At 52.3% G+C, this 14,385-nt stretch overlaps 5 protein-coding genes across 5 annotated transcripts; 4 read left to right on the top strand and 1 right to left on the bottom strand.

Annotated features, from left to right (window-relative positions):
• Positions 1-146: 146 nt before the first annotated feature.
• CAOG_04682 (DNA repair protein RAD54) lies at positions 147-4,602 on the top strand (the record flags this gene model as incomplete). Its single annotated transcript, XM_004347379.2, has 8 exons — positions 147-191; positions 696-807; positions 996-1,790; positions 1,912-1,972; positions 2,059-2,205; positions 2,305-2,432; positions 2,541-3,369; positions 3,485-4,602. Exons 2-8 carry the CDS (start codon positions 805-807, stop codon positions 4,600-4,602), a joined length of 3,081 nt encoding a protein of 1,026 aa, XP_004347429.2. The 5' UTR covers positions 147-191; positions 696-804.
• A 57-nt stretch (positions 4,603-4,659) lies between these two features.
• Positions 4,660-6,515, bottom strand: CAOG_04681 (cystathionine beta-lyase). The gene is made up of 7 exons (XM_004347378.2): positions 6,050-6,515; positions 5,848-5,935; positions 5,667-5,765; positions 5,468-5,568; positions 5,310-5,383; positions 5,047-5,227; positions 4,660-4,967 (listed from the first exon to the last, which is right to left on the bottom strand). The coding sequence occupies exons 1-7, from the start codon at positions 6,449-6,451 to the stop codon at positions 4,731-4,733; spliced, it is 1,182 nt and encodes a 393-aa protein (XP_004347428.1). The 5' UTR covers positions 6,452-6,515; the 3' UTR covers positions 4,660-4,730.
• A 26-nt stretch (positions 6,516-6,541) lies between these two features.
• CAOG_04680 (hypothetical protein) lies at positions 6,542-8,354 on the top strand (the record flags this gene model as incomplete). Its single annotated transcript, XM_004347377.2, has 7 exons — positions 6,542-6,620; positions 6,696-6,779; positions 6,848-6,931; positions 7,008-7,091; positions 7,388-7,471; positions 7,556-7,636; positions 7,727-8,354. Coding segments are annotated over 7 exons (1,028 nt in total), but the record flags the coding sequence as incomplete, so codon positions are not given.
• Positions 8,355-8,544: 190 nt separating this feature from the next.
• On the top strand, positions 8,545-11,229 carry CAOG_04679 (beta-hexosaminidase subunit beta). The gene is made up of 2 exons (XM_004347376.2): positions 8,545-8,583; positions 9,415-11,229. Exon 2 carries the CDS (start codon positions 9,425-9,427, stop codon positions 11,000-11,002), a length of 1,578 nt encoding a protein of 525 aa, XP_004347426.1. The 5' UTR covers positions 8,545-8,583; positions 9,415-9,424; the 3' UTR covers positions 11,003-11,229.
• A 238-nt stretch (positions 11,230-11,467) lies between these two features.
• On the top strand, positions 11,468-14,276 carry CAOG_04678 (HLA-B associated transcript 5; the record flags this gene model as incomplete). Its single annotated transcript, XM_004347375.1, has 11 exons — positions 11,468-11,569; positions 11,768-11,821; positions 11,885-11,951; positions 12,041-12,088; positions 12,201-12,346; positions 12,452-12,573; positions 12,657-12,795; positions 12,889-13,005; positions 13,098-13,241; positions 13,389-13,587; positions 13,678-14,276. The coding sequence occupies 11 exons, from the start codon at positions 11,468-11,470 to the stop codon at positions 14,274-14,276; spliced, it is 1,737 nt and encodes a 578-aa protein (XP_004347425.1).
• Between the last annotated feature and the right edge of the window lie 109 nt (positions 14,277-14,385).

The raw sequence follows: 14,385 nt of genomic DNA, 5'->3' as shown, positions 1-14,385 counted from the left end.
ACCAAAAACTTCTTAGAATTCAACGAGCATTAAATATGACACACATCCTTCATGCACACGTCGTTCAAACACCTCGTAATTGTATCTGATCGATTTTCGACAAGGATTGAAAACTGAAACGGAAAAAAACCCAGTCTATTTCTGCTCTTTGCTGCTTTTGCATCGCTTTCAGTGCGGCGTTGCTCCCTTGTGTAAGGTGCTCGTCCCATCTGCAAGGGCATATCTTCTCAATTGATGTACAGTGTTAGAGTGAGTTGTTGGCGGCAAGTAGGATCGGTTGAGTGTTAGGTTTGGCGGGAAAACAGCCAAGAACTGCCCAGCAAGCTCGGGCTTTCCTGCTGCTCCCCCCCCCCCGCCACTCACAACCAATCTAAGATATAGAGGGTTTTGGGACGAATGTGGATGGACTGCAGGGGCAATATGGGGGAGGTCAGGATCAGTGCAATGCAACCACGTCACTTGTTTCACTTTCCGCAACTGTTTCACTTTTGCGGCCTTTGGTGTGCGTCGCTCTGTCCGCTTGCTTGCCCCCCCCCCTCCCTTCCTCGACGCTCCTACTTGCAACGCCTTACACGAGTTGAACTTGACCTTGCTATGCGTTGGCGTCCAATCGCTTCGACGACGGACGGCCAAACAGGTTGTATGATTTGCTTTTGCAACTCACTTTTTTTGCTTCCTTTGCTCTCCATCCTCAGCCCTTTGCTCCCAACCCACCACCTCTCCTTCCCTACAGTCACAAAACGCGATTTCTGTGCCGCCTCCCGAGCCCAGCGCACACAAAGCCTTCCGCCGCCGATTCCAACCATGGTCAGTTTTGCCGTTTCGCTTTTGAAAGTGTTTCAAAATGGATTTTTGTATTTTGGCTTGCAACTTGTTTGCACAATGTCAAAACTCACCCCCACCTCCACCATCCGCCACGATGACTTGCCCCCCTTGTCATCCCAACGTGTGTCTGCATGCAATTGTTGTTGATGTTGTTGTGCGTCGAAAAACAGCTGCGACAAAAAGCGCCATCTCAAGCAATGATGCTCGCACCTGCCATTGCGTCACAAGTCGCTCCAGTGGCAAAGCCGCCACTGGCGACAGCAAGTCAGCTTCCTTCAACCACCAACCTGGGCGCAATGCGGATTTCAAAGCCTTTCGTGCCTGTTGGACTGAAGGGCGGATCAAACGCCTCCCAGACGAACGCACCCGGATTTATTCCGAGACAGCTCGGCTCTCGCCCACGCCAGCCCATTCTGACCGTTATGGCCGCAACAATGATGGGAACCACTGTGGACGAGCTGCACAAGGCCCATGCACAAGCATTACGGCAGCAACAGCAGGTGCAAGCGGCCTCCTCTGTCAGCAAAGAACAGCGTTCGTCGACCAAGCGCCGAGCTCCCGTGAGCACGGATGAGCAAAGCATCAGCGACAGCGAAAACGAGGACAGCGAGGCAGAGAACGATGCGGACGAGAGACCGTCCAGAGCAAAACGGCAGCTCAAGCGCGCTCGGCTCGACTCGGACCACGACAGCGGGCGGGACTCGGAGAGCAACGCCTGCTCTGACTCGGACGCGGACAGCAGCTCACAGCGCTCATCCTGCGCATCCTCCAGTCAGCAAGATCGTGACTCTGGAATTGTTGTGACTGCTTCGAAAGGAGCGGCCAGTGCTGCTCGAGTGCCCTTCACGCCGCGAAGCGCAAACCACCAATTTCTTGCGTCTGACTGTAATGCAGGAGGGATGCTCTCCACGCTTGCTACCATGACAGTGTCCATGGAGGCTGCCAGCCAGGCCTTGGCCGATCATGTATGTGTTTTTGTTTTTTGTTCGTTTTCTCGATCGTTGCGGGTTTTCCTGGGCTGCAGGCTCACAAGCACTCTACGCTCGTTGTCTGAACTGGCACGATTGTTGCATCATCCATCTACAGGAATCTCGCATTGGATCCATTCTTACCAAGCCCTTCAAAGTGCCTTTGGCAAACGGAGAGAGTGCGTAACATCAGCCGAGCGCATTCGTTTAATTTTCTTGTTTGTTTCCAGTCAACTCACCTGTTTCATCATGAATTGCCCGCCAGACTACATCCCGGCACGAGGACTTGGAATGCGAAAGCCGCTGGTGAGATGCGCACTCCATTCTCCAGATGACGAAGGCGCATTGGTGCTGTTTGCGCCCGAAAAGACGAGCGCATTGCCACTCGACCCCAAGACCAAGGAGGTTCATGGTACGTCACAAAGGCACGCTTCGACCCTGCCGACTGCCTGCAGTTCCTATCTGACGCTGACTTTGATCCTTTGTTTTTTCGTCGTTTTCTGTTTCTCAGTGGTGGTCGACCCGATGCTGACCAAAGTGTTGCGCCTCCACCAGCGTGAGGGTGTCAAATTTCTGTACGATGCTGTCATGGGCGACATTGTTGAAGGATATCAAGGATGCATTATGGCCGATGAGATGGTAAGTGTCAAACACACTGCACCGAAAATCTCGAAAAATAAAAACATGCTGCCGAATGCTAAACTCTTTTGCGCCCCACCACCACCCTACCCCGCTCCTCACTCATAGGGTCTCGGCAAGACTCTGCAGTGCGTCTCACTCATCTGGACGCTTTTACGGCAAGGACGCAACGGCATGCCAACGATCGAGAAAGCAGTCATCATTTGCCCTGCGTCGCTCGTCAAGAACTGGCACAATGAGCTGCAAAAGTGGCTCCAGGGCAAAGTCCAGTCGTTGCCTGTCGACGGTGGCGACAAGGAAAAGATTGAAAGCAATCTCAACAACTTTATCAATTGCACGGGACGTCTGCTGAACCAGCCGATTTTGATTATCAGCTACGAGACATTCCGCATCCATGTCGACATCCTCGCCTCGAAGCCGGTTGGTCTGGTGATTTGCGACGAGGGTCATCGCCTCAAGAACGCGCAGAGTCAGACTTTTCAAGCACTCAACCAACTCAAGACCGACCGCCGAGTGCTGTTGTCTGGCACTCCCATCCAAAACGACCTGACCGAGTACTTTTCCTTGCTCCTCTTTACGAATCCAGGGTTGCTCGGCACCCAGGCAGAGTTTCGCCGTCGATTCGAGAATCCCATTCTCCGGGGCCGCGAAGCAAGCGCGACAGACAAGGAGAAGGAGATTGGCACAGAAAAGCTCCAAGAGCTTGCAAAAATTGTCAACAAGTTTATCATTCGCCGTACCAACTCGCTCTTGTCCAAGTATCTTCCCACGAAGGTCGACCAAGTTGTCTGCATCAAGCTGTCGCCGCTACAAACGCAGCTGTACGAAGCGCTGATCAAGTCGAAGGCTGTCAAAAAGCTCATTGCGAGCAGTGCAAGCGATGGTCAAACGGCAGCATCGCTTGGATCTATTACGCTGCTCAAGAAGCTGTGTAATCGTAAGGGTGTTGCGCGACTCGTTCGAATGGGATGATGCTTTGTTTTGTTTGTGTTTTGTTTTGTTTTATTCATTCACCTTTGGATTTTTTTTTCCGGCTGCGCTGCAATTTTCAGACCCCGACCTCATCTACGAAGCTTGCCAAGAAAACTTCCGGGAACTACTGCCCTTGTTTCCTCCAGAGTATGGTGTCAAGAACAAGCGCGGGCGCACGTTCAACCCAGCCCACTCGGGCAAGTTCCAAGTGCTGGACACCATGCTCGCCTACGTCAAGTCCACGACGAATGATCGTGTCGTTTTGATCTCCAACTACACACAGACCATCGACCTGTTTGAAGACTTGGCGCGACTGCGCGGCTACCGCTTTGTTCGTTTGGACGGAACACTGAGCGTCAAGGCGCGACAGAAACTCGTGGACGAGTTTAACAACCCGTCCAGCAATGTGTTTTTGTTCTTGCTCAGCAGCAAGGCTGGTGGTTGCGGTATCAATCTCATTGGAGGGAATCGACTGGTTCTTTTCGACCCGGACTGGAACCCGGCCTCCGACGGCCAAGCGATGGCTCGTGTGTGGCGTGACGGCCAGAAAAAGAAGGTGTATCTGTATCGCTTCCTTGGCACGGGCACCATCGAGGAGAAGATCTTCCAGCGGCAGGCACACAAGATGGCGCTCAGCAGCTGCGTTGTGGACGAGGAGGAAAACGTTGAGCGGCACTTTACCAGCGAAAACTTGCGCGACCTCTTTACGCTGAACAACACGACGAGCAGCGACACTCACGACCGATTCAACTGCGAGCCCTGCAAGCTTGGTACCTCGCGTCGAGCCATGTTTATTCGCGCACAGATGCTCGCCGAGCAGCGCGCCCAAGCTGCTGCTGCTGCAGCTGCTTCTGCAGGTGCCACCAAGAAGAGCAAGCAGAAAAGGCTCAAGGCGAAAAGCCGTGGTCTCTCCGACCTTCGCGAGCAAGAGGACGAGGGCGAGAATCGCTATGACGGCGGCGAGAATGACTCGAATCACGGCGACGAGGATGATGAGGACGATGATGACGAGGATGACGATGCTTCGGACAGCAATGCAGCGAATGCCGGACCGGAAAGCCAAGTGCCCGATGAAATGCGGCATGACATTTCGCGATGGAACCACTTTTCCAATGCCGACCAGCTGGACGACACGATTTTGAAGAATTCTTCGAACGGGTACATTTCGTTCACCTTCCACTGCCAGTTTGGTGTGTAAAGCAATGTTGTTGCAGTGTGTGTCACCAGCATTGTGTTTGAACAGCGGTTTGATTGTGTCGGAATTTTATTAAACATGGACAATGAGAAACAAACAAAAAAAATCTCAAACAAAATGCATGATGGCGTTCAAAGCTTTGACGCTGGTCCAGTTACGTCAGCCAACGAAGCCAGACCAGCCTCCATGTCGGCAATCAAATCCTGTGGATCCTCCAAACCAACCGAAACGCGAAGCAAGCAGGGAGAGATGGTCTGGTCCACACGATAGCGCCACTCGATCAGGGATTCCACTCCTCCGAGAGAGGTTGCGTCGGCAAAGAGCCGAAGTCGGTCGGGCAGCTTCACGGCACGATGCTCGGTATCCAGCTGCGCACCACCACAACGAAAAGCAGCAGAATGAGTCGAGGCAATGGATTGGAAGAGAACCATGTGGAAGTAAACTGACCTCGATTGAGAGCACGCCGCCGAACGAACCCTTCATTTGCTTGACGGCGACATCATGAAGCGGGTGAGTTGGGAGAGATGGATGCCAGACACGCTTAACGAAGGGAGCACGTCCGCTGGCAAACCAAGCGGCCAAAATGGCTGCTGATTGACTCTGTCGAGTGACTCGCAACTCGAGCGTGCTGGATGTTGATTGAAATGCAAAAGGTGTGAGGCAAAAAGTTCAAGACAACCAGACTCTCGAGATTGCTTGTTGAAACTCACCGCAAACTGCGAAGGAGCAGCCAAGTTTCCAGCGAGCCGGGGACGGCGCCTGAAATGCTGCGCTCATTCAACAACTGAATGACAAAGACACGCGTCGAGGTGAGGCAACAGAGAGCGCAACACTGTACGTTGGGACAATTTAAAGTTCGAGTTCGCACCTTTTCTTGCGTTGCACGATCGCGAACGACTAGGGCTCCACCAAGCAGATCGCTGTGGCCACCAAGGTACTTGGTTGTTGCGTGCATCACCATATCAGCGCCTACCACAAGAAAAACAAACAATGTGAGAAGGAAGACGGCAAATTAAGATATAGAAACAAATCCAATATGCATGCTAATGCAGTGCCAGTGCACCTACCGAGATCCAAGCAATACTGCAGCGGCGGAGGTGCGAACGTGGCATCGGCAACTACAATTGCACCAACGGCATGCGCACGCTTGGCAAATTCAGCGACATCTGCGAAAAATGGGACAAATCACCGGACTGTTCAGAAACGCACCAAACAAACTTAAAAAAATTCAGTGCACCCAATGCATACCTTGAATGTCGCAGCACGGGTTTTTGGGTGTTTCGAGCCAGACGAGGTCGCCTGCTTGAATGGTTGCCGACTTGAGGCTTTCGATTCTCTGTTGACAATGACAGACAAAGAAAGTCAGAAGGCCCCAGCCAAAACCACGATAGTTTGAATTTTAATTTTAAGGAGGGATGGAATGGCGCCATCCGCCATTCATGTGACCAACCGTTCCGAACTTGGATCCGATGAGCTTGGCGACGGCCACAGTGCCAAAGTAACCTCCGTCGATGAGAATCCGCTTTGGGTTGTAGAAGACGAACGCGGCGTGGATGGCAGCGAGCCCCGTGCTGTAGAGGACTGCGTGGCCATGCTCGAGCGCACCCAGGACGGCCTCGGCGCGGTCGCGTGTGGGCTGCGACATGCGCGAGTAGACGTGCGGGCTCTGATCACGGCGAAATGTCGTGCTCACGCTGATCGCCGGCGCAATTTCAGCGCCGTCCGCAGCGGCAATGCCAGCGTCTGCATGGATGAGCAGTGTCGCGAGTGCGCGCTCGCGGCCAGGCGTCGATGCGGATGAATTTGAGGCAGCAGCAGCAGCAGCAGCAGCCGTGTCCGATCCCAGCGTCATGGACGAGAGGATTGTTGGATTGAGAATCAACAAATAAAAAAAAAATAATAAACAAGAATGGCAGTCTTTTTTTTCAAACTGTTTTGTCCAAAATGCTGTCGTATCAGAGCATGACTGAGAGGCAGCGCATGGTTCATGACAGAGTCAAGAATGCGAAGGGACAGCACTAGTAAGTGAAAGTCAAGTTGATTGGAAAGGCATGGCAGTGTGTGTGTGTGTGCTGACGACGACAAAATGGGAAAAGTCTGGACTTTTCTTGGATTGGCGACGCTGAGGCGCAGGCGATTGCTGAGGCACTCAAAGTGAACACGAAGCTGACTACGCTAGAGTAAGGCATATCACTTTGACTGAGTGACACTTCAAGAGAATGACTCATTCATGGGAGGAGATGGACAGGCTGAACAAGAACCAGATTGGCGACGTTGGAGCGCAGGCTCTTGCTGAGGCGCTCAAAGTGAACACGAGGCTGAATTTTCTCCAGTACGGCATCTCATTTTGACTGATGCTTGTGAGTGGGTGATTCGGAAGAGTGCTCACTGACGGAGGGGATGGACAGGCTCTCGGAGAATCAGATTGGCGATGCTGGAGCGCAGTCGATCGCAGAAGCACTGAAGGTGAACAAGAAGTTGACTTTTCTCTTGTAAGTCTCGATCTAGTCTTTTTTTGTTTGTGTTTTTTTTTTTGTTTTTTTTTTCAAATTTTCAAATTTTCTTGGCCGTTTATTTGTATTTATTTTTTATTTGTTTTGCAAGCCATGCATCTCAGAAGCTGCTTTGCTGTTTTTTTTCTCTTTGGGGGGGTATTTTCTTCGTCGCATTGTCATTTTTGGTTTGGTGGCCTTTCCTTTTTTTTTTTTTTTTTTTTTTTTTGTTTGAAGCATTTGAGTGGTGACTTCAAGAGAGAGGCGGCCAGAATGACTCACTGATGGATGGACAGTCTTGCTGACAATCAGTTTGGTGATGCTGGAGCAAAGGCGATTGCTGAGGCCCTCAAGGTGAACACGAAACTGACTACAATCGAGTGAGTTGCTGTGCGCGTTGCTTGTCTCGAACATTGAGCCTGGTTCAGGCACGTTGTCATCCCTGCTCACCTGTTGTGCGACAGTCTAATGTCTAATTGCATTGGCAAGCTTGGTTCTCAAGCGCTCAAGGAGGCATGCAAAGGCAAAAGCGGATTTCAGCTTTTGTAAGTTTTTTGTTCTTGCCAATCACTGCCATGATGTTCCTCCCACCATACTGACCGACCGATCTTCTACCTCGCTTGTTTGTTGCACAGAATCCACAGGCAGATCAACCCTCTTGCGTTCTCCTTGCTTCCCCGATTGGCGAGTGCTGAGGACATCCAAGAAGTGCTCCGCATGCTGACCAGCGGGGTGGAGCTGGAGGATGAGCCCGCATCTCTTCCGACACTTCCGATTGAGATTGCCGAGGTCATCATGGACAAGGCGTGCTACTGGCACGGCGCTTGGAAAATCCAACGAGACTACATTGATCCCGTTAAAATCAAACCGTCTCAAGGAAACTCCATCCGCGTGAAGACAATTCAAGTATTTCGTGACTGGGAGGAGCGTCCACACGACGTCGATGAGTGTGTTTTCCGTTTGACTGTCCACGATGAACGCGGTAAGGTTCGATACAAATGTGCGGTGCACCCGACTTTCGCTACCTCGAACCTCGACGTTGCGACACTCCTGCCAGCCAGTCATCCTTTCCTCCGAGAAATGCGTGAGGGTTGGCAAGCTCAAATTCTACGCAACGATTCTGTCGGCGACGTGCGATTTGAATCGCTTTACATCGGGTACTTCTGATGGCAATCTTTGCAACGCACCCTCTTTTGACGAATACACTGAAAGTTCTTCAGCAACATCTTCGACCGGCAATGACTCGCTGGTCGGTGACTGGTCCACCTCGGTCGTTCAGTCCAACAACATAAACATTTGTGTCAAAAGTATCACATCCAATATCAGAATTGCTTCTCTGTTTGTATTCTCTAGCGCTCGCCTTACCGCCATCTTTCCCCCGCCCCCGCCCCCTTGTTTTTTTGTTTTCTTATCTTCCTCCGTTCTTTTTCCACCCCACTTTTTCTGAGTTTGCCTTTCTCAGTCCCTCTTCTTTTTTCTTCTTTTTTTTTCTGTACGTTCCATAGTTTTTCTGTTTGTTTGTTGTTTTCCGTCAACTGCGTTTTTGATCCACCTTCTCTCTCCTTCTCTCTTCTCTCTCTCTCTTCTCTTTCTCTCCTTCTCTCCTTCTCTCTCTTCTCTCTCTTCTCTCTCACTCACTCATTCTCGCTCTAACTCAACCCTCTCCCTCGTCGTTCACTTCGTCGTTGCAGAAGCCGTGTCACAGGTCCTTTTTCTTTTTTTCCTTTCGCTCTTTCTTCTTCTTTCTTTCTTTCTTTCTTTCTTTCTTTCTTCCTCTCGTCGTGCGATCTTCCGCTCGTTGCCAAGCATCGCTCTTTCAATACGCAACACAACGCAACGCAACACGCAAACTTGTTCTTCTTCGTTCCATCCATTCAAAAACCAAAAGATGACCCCCAACAAAAAAAAAAAAAAAAATGTGCCGCTCTTTGCTTTTTTTTTTTTTTTTTCCTTCTTTTTTTTTTCCTCCATTGTTCGTCTGTCATTGTGTTGCGTTGCGTTGCGTTGCGTTGTGTGTGCATTCGAATGATTCAAACACACACATGCACGGATGGGCCGCGCGCGAGGGAATCGGAGGAGGAGGAGGAGGAAGTGATCCACAGTCCGCCATTGGCATTTGCGTCGCAAAAAAAAAAAAAAAAAAAAGCAAAACAACGTGTTTTGAGACGAGTTGTTACGAGTTTTGTCATCGACTAGCCTTGACTTTGATAGGGATTTGGTTCATAGCAATTTACTCACTGTCTTGTAATTGGCTTGGTCACCCTCTCACTCTCTCCCTCACTGTCTCCCTCACTCTCCCTCACTCTCTCTCTCCACTGTGCAGATCTCCCCCAATGCGATCCGCATCCGCCGTTGCGCTGCTGGTGGCCGCTGTGGTTGCCCTCGCTGCCCTGCCGAGCGCCGACGCCGCTGGCCAGCCGTACATTGTGCCGCTGCCGCGCCGCTGGCAGTACGGCAACTCGACCGTGTACATTGACTCGCAGAGCTTTGCCTTCACCACCAAGACCCAGTCGTTCATTCTCGGCGAGGGCTTCAACCGCTACCGCTCAATCATCTTCCAGCACGCCGAGGCGCGCGGCAAGACCTGGGCTCCCCTGATTACCGGCCTCGATGTCACCGTCGAGTCCAACGACGACACGCTCCAGTATGGCATTGACGAGAGCTACGAGCTCATCATCCCCGCTCAGGGCGGCCCGGCCATCCTCCGCTCGCGCAACGTTTACGGCGCCCTCCGCGGCCTCGAGACCTTCTCCCAGATTGTCATGTTCAACCCCGTCGACCACGTCTACGAGGTTGCCCACGCTCCCTGGAACATTGAGGATGCTCCTCGCTTCTCGCACCGCGGCCTGCTCGTCGACACCTCGCGCCACTTTGAGCCCGTCCCGACGCTCAAGGCTGTCATCGAGTCCATGTCCTTTGCCAAGCTGAACGTCTTCCACTGGCACATTGTTGACACCCAGTCCTTCCCCTTCGAGTCGCGCACCTACCCCGATCTGTGGGACGGCACCTTCTCGCTGAACGAGCGCTACACCCAGGAGGATGTGATGGAGATTGTCGAGTACGCCAAGCTCTTTGGCATTCGCGTCATGCCCGAGTTTGACGGCCCCGGCCACGCTGCCTCGTGGTGCACTGGCTACCCCGGCATCTGCCCCAGCCCTTCGTGCCTCGAGCCCCTCGACCCCTCGAGCCCCCTCACCTTCCAGGTCATTGATGGTCTTCTGAGCGAGACCTCTGGCAACTCTCGCTACGCTGGTCTCTTCCCCGACGACATGATCCACTTTGGTGGTGATGAGGTCGACCCTACCTGCTGGACCCAGACCCCTCGCATTGTCAACTGGATGAACTCGAAGAACTACACCACCGACGACGCCTACATGTACTTTATCGAGACTGTCCACTCGATGGCCATCAAGCGCGGCCGCAACCCCGTCAACTGGGAGGAGGTCTTCCTGCACTTTGGCTCGTCGCTCGACAACGACACCATCGTCCACATCTGGCTCAACCACGACACACTTGCCCAGGTCGTTGCTGCCGGCTACCGCGGCATTCTTTCCAACCAGGACGTTTGGTACCTTGACCACCTCGGCACCACTTGGCAACAGTTCTACCTCAACGAGCCGCACGAAGGCATTGACGACCCCAACCAGCAAAAGCTTGTTCTCGGCGGCGAAGTCTGCATGTGGGGCGAGACTGTCGACACCTCGGACATTTTCAACACTGTTTGGCCCCGTGCTGCCGCTGCTGCCGAGCGTCTCTGGTCTGATCGCCAGGTGAACTCGACCAACCTGTTTGAGCCGCGCCTGCTCAACTTCCGCTGCCTGCTCAACCTCCGTGGCGTCCCTGCTGCCCCCGTTGAGAACGCCCAGGCCCGCACTGGCCCACCCGGACCTGGCGGCTGCTACGTCCAGTAAAAGACACACGTTCAGGGATGGTTGACCAAAAAAACAACAAAAAGTGAACCCGAAATATTTCCGTTCTCATCCCTCTTCGTTTTCTGTCGTTTGCCCTCCTGTTCGACAAGTTTACTCAAACAACAACAAACTACACCACCTTGTGAAAGTGGCAGATGCTGGTTTGTCCTTGTGTAGTCTGTGCTTATGTTTTTTTTTTGTTCGATATAAACTCAGGTTGTTGTTGTTGTCCACCTCTCCTTTTTGTTTCCCATGGTTCTTCTGTCAGTTCATGACCATAGTTTTCCTCGCACATCTATCATCGTTTCCCAATTGCAGAAGGCCATCACTCCTCCTTCCTTTCAACTGCGATTCTGAATGGCGACCTTTGTAGCCTGCGCTCGTGGTCCTGCGCTCTTCAGCCGCTACAACCGCCCCTCTGTAATCCAACCCCCTCCAAAAACCACGTTGACACTCACTGCAAACATGGCAAGTACGCTGCTGGGATGCGACGAACTCGACGAGACGGCAAGCGATGACAAAAGGAGATTGCACTACATTCGCTTCCTCGTCGGTGGTCCCGTCGCTGTGCGGTGCGATGGCTGCTTGTGAAGATGTGGCAAAGAGTGACTGCAGGGCAACCATTCTATTGCAAGCAAGCGCGCGGGGATTGAGATCAACACGAACAAACCCAAACAATGAGCGCGCGGAGAAGCTGAGACAAAAGCTGTGACTGACTTGCAATATGCACAACTGGAACATTGACTTGGTTTTTATGGTCGACAGCCACTCTACAAGAACAATGGACTCGAGCGCGTGTCGGTGAACCTGTCCAGCGCTGTAAGGCATCGAGGCTTTGCATGGACAGATTTAAAACTTACTTTGATTTGGGCTGCAACACAGTATGGCATACTCTCGTTTGTGCTGAGGCCAATGGTGATCTATCGAAGCATCTCGATTACATGGGATGGTGAGTTTGGAGTTGAAATAGTGCAGCTTGCGAATGCATCTGAGGCTGAATGTTCCCGATATTATTGGGTGTTCTGTTGCACAATATAGTGCTCGTGCATGGCGCCGATTGGACGCAAGAGCTGTACAACTTGCCAAGTAAGTTGCCAAGACATCAAGCGAGCACGGAGGGACTGTTTCGGAAGCTTACGGATGCCGCAACTTTTGAAACACTGACTTGTCGCGCTTTTGTCGCTCTTGCCGATTTCAGCCACGACGATGGCATTGACAGTTGCCGCATACGTCCTTGCGTTGGTCTTCCGTGGCCTGGGACGCTATTCCAACCCGGTCTACCGCGAATTCATGAGCGTATTTCGCAAGGCTCAGACCGAGAAGCCGTTGACTTCTGCCACTCGCGTGAGTTCAACAGCTAGCGATCGTTTTCTTATGTTGCATAGTACTACCGAGTGTCGGTGTACAAACTCACGCTCCTCTGCCACTATGACGCTCTGGCACACACAGGCTGCCCTTGACACGTTCGACTACGACTGGTCCACGCGTGCAGCGGACTATGAATATGTGACTTCTGCTGACGAGTCAAAGGCCAAGGTCGCCCATGTTCGGCATACCGGTGTGCCCAAGTTGTGAGTGCTAGAGATATGCCACTGCAAATTGCAAAACAAAATTGCCATACCCTCACTTTCAATTCTCACTGCAATGATTGTAGCACTTTGGCCATGATTTTCAACCCGAGGCTGTTTGTCCACTACATGGTAGCAACAAGCATTGGCATTCGTGCCATGTACCCCGGAACCACTGCGCCGTTTAAGGCGATGGTTGGTCAAATGTTGTGTGAAGGACGCAATGTAAGAAATGAGACTTTTTCTTCGTTTTGCATCTGTCCCTGTTCCTGTCACTTTGTGCTCATTTTGATTCACCTTGCTTGGCTCTATTGTCAGCGCCTCATCACAACAGAAAATGGCCGTCGCAACAAGCTGCTGGCTGCCGACGGCAACGCCATTGACACGATTTTCCTCGACCGCCGCCCAGCAAGCACTCAGAATGGAAGCGTCCTGGTATGTTGTGGTGGTAAGGGGGGGATGTGAGGAAGTTGTCTTTACATGCGCTCTGACTCTCCGCTTCGATTCCGCTGCTGGTTGTCGAGTAGGTCATTGCATGCGAGGGAAATGGCTCGTTCTACGAAATGGGCGTTTCCGACACTGCTCAGCAGCTGGGCTACTCGGTTCTTGGCTGGAATCACCCCGGCTACGGCGCTAGTACCGGCATGCCATATCCATCTGCCGAAAAGAATGTAGGACTGGATCTTGTGTGGACCCACCTCGTCTTTGATTGCAATTGCTCATCGCTCATTGCTTTTTTTTTTTTTTGTGCTTTTTTTTTGTGCCTTTTTCTTCTTCTTTTTTCTTCTTTTGTTTTTCCTGGCTTCAATCTGCCGCAGGCCATCGACGTCGTCATGCAGTTCGCCCTCGACAAGCTCGGGTTTGCGCCGCAGAATATTCTGTTCTATGGCTGGTCGATCGGTGGCATGACCGCCTCGCATGCAGCAAGCCAGCATCCGGGAATTCGCGGCGTGATCATTGACGCGTCCTTCGATGACATGGCCGAGCTTGCGCCGTACCACATGCCACCAATGCTTGGTAGGTTTTTGTTTTGAACGTTTGGGGCGCGAGGGCGTGGCTACGGGTGCCAATAGATCTGACTTGATGCTTGCGAATCGTGCGGAACAGACTCCCTCACACGTTCAACAGTTCGGCAATACTTGCACATTCAAGTTGCCCAGCAGGCGTGCAATTATGACGGCCCTATTCTGCTCTATCGGAGGGCCGACGATGAGATGATGTGCAACCGACGCGCCCCGACACTGGCGTCCAACCGCGGCAACCACCTTCTCAAGGCCATCTTGCTAAAGCGCTACCCAGGGCTCATCCATGTGCCTACCCTCGACCGGTACCTGTTTGAGTGCGACAGCTTGGAGGCTTGCAGTGAGTTGCAGCAATCCCTTCACCCGAATGAGATTGAGTGCAACGGCTGGCTCGCCGAGGAGCAGCGTCAGCATGGCAGCACGCCAGCTGCGCGCCGTGCCTGGGGCACCGGTTTGTCCACCGACAAGCGCTGTCAGCTCACGCTGCACATGGTCAACTACCACTTGATCAACATTCCCACGTCTCATTGCCCTCCCTTGCCGCGGCGCATGTGGCGCGAGCCCTGGCGTGGTCCCGACAACTCGGCCACATTCAACGCGGCGCTCACTGCACCTGTTGACAATCCCACCGATCCCGCCTTCATGCAAGATGTGATGGATGCCGCCATGACCGATTTGCAGTAACTTTTTTGCGAATACAGAACCGAATACAGGAATACTTTTGAGGCTCAGAACTTTACATTCATTCTTCAGCTTTTAGTCAAACCTCTCGTTGCTCAGTGTTTTTGTTTTG

This window comes from Capsaspora owczarzaki, assembly GCF_000151315.2.
Source record: "Capsaspora owczarzaki ATCC 30864 unplaced genomic scaffold supercont2.7, whole genome shotgun sequence".
Taxonomy (NCBI): Eukaryota; class Filasterea; order Ministeriida; family Capsasporidae; genus Capsaspora; species Capsaspora owczarzaki.
Note: the sequence above shows the minus strand (reverse complement) of the source record. Positions and strands in the feature narration are given on the sequence as shown.